Genomic DNA, 2,818 nt, shown 5'->3' on the forward strand with positions numbered 1-2,818 from the left:
TATCAGTTTAACCATTAAGATTTGACGAATACAAGATGAACAACAATTTTCATCCTCCAAAACTCTACTTTTTTCTCCATTTTCTCAAGAAAATCTCCCCCACAATCATCTTCCTAATGTTGAGACGAAACAGAAGGCTAAGCTTAACTTACAAAGAAAAAGATTTTGGGAGGTGGATGGGGAGATGGGATGGGAGATGAGACCCCCCGACACAAATCGCACAATGAAACCACATACAAGGAGCTTGTAAGGAGAAAAACTCCATACTTACCGATCCTACACGAGTCTTCAACAAAGAAGACGGTGTTACTGATATTTTGATAAACATCTTACACCACCTTACGCTTCAGGTCTCTTACATACCAAGAGCCTGTTTGGCTAAACTTTAAAAACCTGCATAATTTTGTTTGTGTTCAAACACTCAAATGGTGTTTCTGAAAGTATGTATGTGTCTTGCCAATAATTTTGAGATTATAATAGAATCGTCAAATGCTAAAAAGAGAGATACATTTCAGTATCAAAACAACATACTACTCCAAGCTACGTTCATCACATATCCATTTGTCTTTGAAAAGCAATCTAAGTTTCTACTGGGGCGGCTGAAGCCGTAGTACCTCATTTGCTATATCATCAACCACAACTAAACAACTATGGCCAAGCATTCACAATGTTGGCCAACTACAAATATTCCTGCTTTGTCGACTCAGAGATTCTGCTTTGGCACATGAACATGAAGACACCCGTGAAGGGTGAAACCAGCGATGGCCCGAAGCTGATCAATTCTACCAGGTAAGGTGACCACCTGAAAAAAAAAAATTATGTCAGTCCGACTTACAAATGGAGAACCTTTTGATTGTCGAAGACTTCTTAAGAGTGTTGTGGGACGCAAATAGAAACGTAATAACGATATAGTTTTCAGATCCATTTAAGAAATATCAAGTTTTCTGCATGAAAGTTTCTCTTTACCAGAGTAAGTCAAAATCAGTTAAATAAATAGCAAGGTGTGTGCGTACCTTCTTGAAGGCAGTAACACCCCAAAAATTGTCAAGTTGGTTTGGCTGACCAGTAATGACCAAGCGACCAGCTGGATCAGATCGAACCCGTACCTATGTTTATGTAGAGCTTTGAGATGGTGTAAAAAGACGAAAACAAATTGAATGCACTTGATGGAAACAAGTAGCATCATTGGTATTATACCTCCTCCAGTAAAAGCCCAGGCACCAGTGCGTAGACCTCAAAGGAATCATTCTGTTTGCATAAAATCATTACAAATCACATGAGAGAAATAGAATGCATATATAATCTAGAGGTTCTTAATTCTTTTACTTCTGAAAGGAACTTACTGTTTCACGAACATTGATTTTCACCCAATCAGCGGGGGGTCCAACATCAACAACTTTAACATCCAACCTGGCAATTTATCTTTACATCAGTAACGGAGGAAACAAAAAGAGAAATACTACTGAAGATAAAACTGTTGGTATACAAGATAAATGAAGTACCACTAGCATTTGTAATTAAACATTCTAGATTTCATCAAAATAATTAAGGTTGACTCGAGAGATAAAAACATTAGAAGATAGGATCAAGATAAAGTACGACTTACGGCTGAGATGTTTTAGCTTCTGCAGCTTTCATTGGCTGCTCCTCTTCATCTTTTCCCTCGTGCTTAAGAGAACCTGTATATGACAAGAAGTTCTGCTGCGGTCACTATTCCTTTTTGATAAGAGGATGAGTTAAAGCAAAAAGTAAAGTTCTCGATTGATGATCCTAATATAGTTACAATGTTAACTAACAAACACGAAAGGCCAAAGTTTTGGAAGTGCCAGACTTTATATTGGGAGAAAACAACTTAATGAAAGCTTTTACTATCAAAAGTGAATAACGATGATCGAAAATCAGTTGTGTTTGGTTGTGAACATAAATTGAAGTTGTTTTTGAGTTTTTGCAAGTGATTTGGAGTGAAAAAGGTGTTTTTTTTTTCAAATTCTTTGAATATTCATGGTCAAACTCCCTTATACATAAAATCTATTAGCAAAAGAATGCATTCCTCTACACAAACACACGCAAAAAAAAAAACCTAACCCAAAAATAAAATCTTGTTTTCATCCCCATTTGTCAACTCTAAACAAAATGAAAACTAAAAAAGGATCCTCCCGCTGATCAAGTCACGGAAAAAAAACATCAAAACTTCATCCACATCTCAAATGAGTTTACTTTTTTTTTTCAAAAATAGAGAAACATTCAGCAGATAAACAAGTAACGACGGTGAGTAAAAAAACTTACAAGAATCCATCAAATTCAACAACTAGTAGGACTCTGCGATCGAAATCGGAGGTTGATGAAGCAAAGTAGCTTAACAAAGAAGGAAAGATCTTGAGCTAAACCCTCCAATGGCGGCTTTTGTTTTTTCAAATATTTTTGGTACCTAGTAACTAAGGAGTGTGAGTAGGATATGAGTAAATTATTTTGTCTTTATGTGAGATTTTTTGAGAAATGACTAAAATGGTACTTAATTTGCTAGTAATGTTTTATTTTGGTCTTTTAAAGATATTTTAGGAATAACTTCAATTATATATAATAAATTAGTAATTAGTGTACAATAAATATAGTCATATAATTAAAAAAATCATTGAAAGTATACATCGACTTTTTATATCATATAGTTTATGAAAAGTCATATAAAGTATATAAAGAGTAGTGACTATTAAATAGTTTATCTATACATGATGATATACTCAAAAAAAACTAAATATAGTTTAATTATATATTAAGTATACATTGACTATATATGAAGTATACATTGACAATCCAATCT

At 34.2% G+C, this 2,818-nt stretch overlaps 1 protein-coding gene across 1 annotated transcript; it reads right to left on the reverse strand.

Moving 5' to 3' along the window:
* Positions 1 to 703: 703 nt before the first annotated feature.
* On the reverse strand, positions 704 to 2,296 carry LOC107006575 (AT-rich interactive domain-containing protein 5-like). Its single transcript, XM_027913838.1, has 6 exons — positions 2,287 to 2,296; positions 1,607 to 1,679; positions 1,344 to 1,410; positions 1,198 to 1,248; positions 1,014 to 1,106; positions 704 to 802 (listed from the first exon to the last, which is right to left on the reverse strand). Exons 1-6 carry the CDS (start codon positions 2,294 to 2,296, stop codon positions 704 to 706), a joined length of 393 nt encoding a protein of 130 aa, XP_027769639.1.
* Between the last annotated feature and the right edge of the window lie 522 nt (positions 2,297 to 2,818).

This window comes from Solanum pennellii, chromosome 12, assembly GCF_001406875.1.
Source record: "Solanum pennellii chromosome 12, SPENNV200".
Lineage (NCBI taxonomy): Eukaryota > Viridiplantae > Streptophyta > Magnoliopsida > Solanales > Solanaceae > Solanum > Solanum pennellii.

Bases quoted from the DNA above. Each gene is read 5' to 3' on its own strand.
- LOC107006575 (XM_027913838.1), bottom strand. The intron at 1,249-1,343 runs GTAAGTTCCTTT...TTATGCAAACAG, and splicing joins AAATCAATGTTCGTGAAACA to AATGATTCCTTTGAGGTCTA. The intron at 803-1,013 runs GTACGCACACAC...TTTTTTTTTCAG, and splicing joins GTGTTACTGCCTTCAAGAAG to GTGGTCACCTTACCTGGTAG.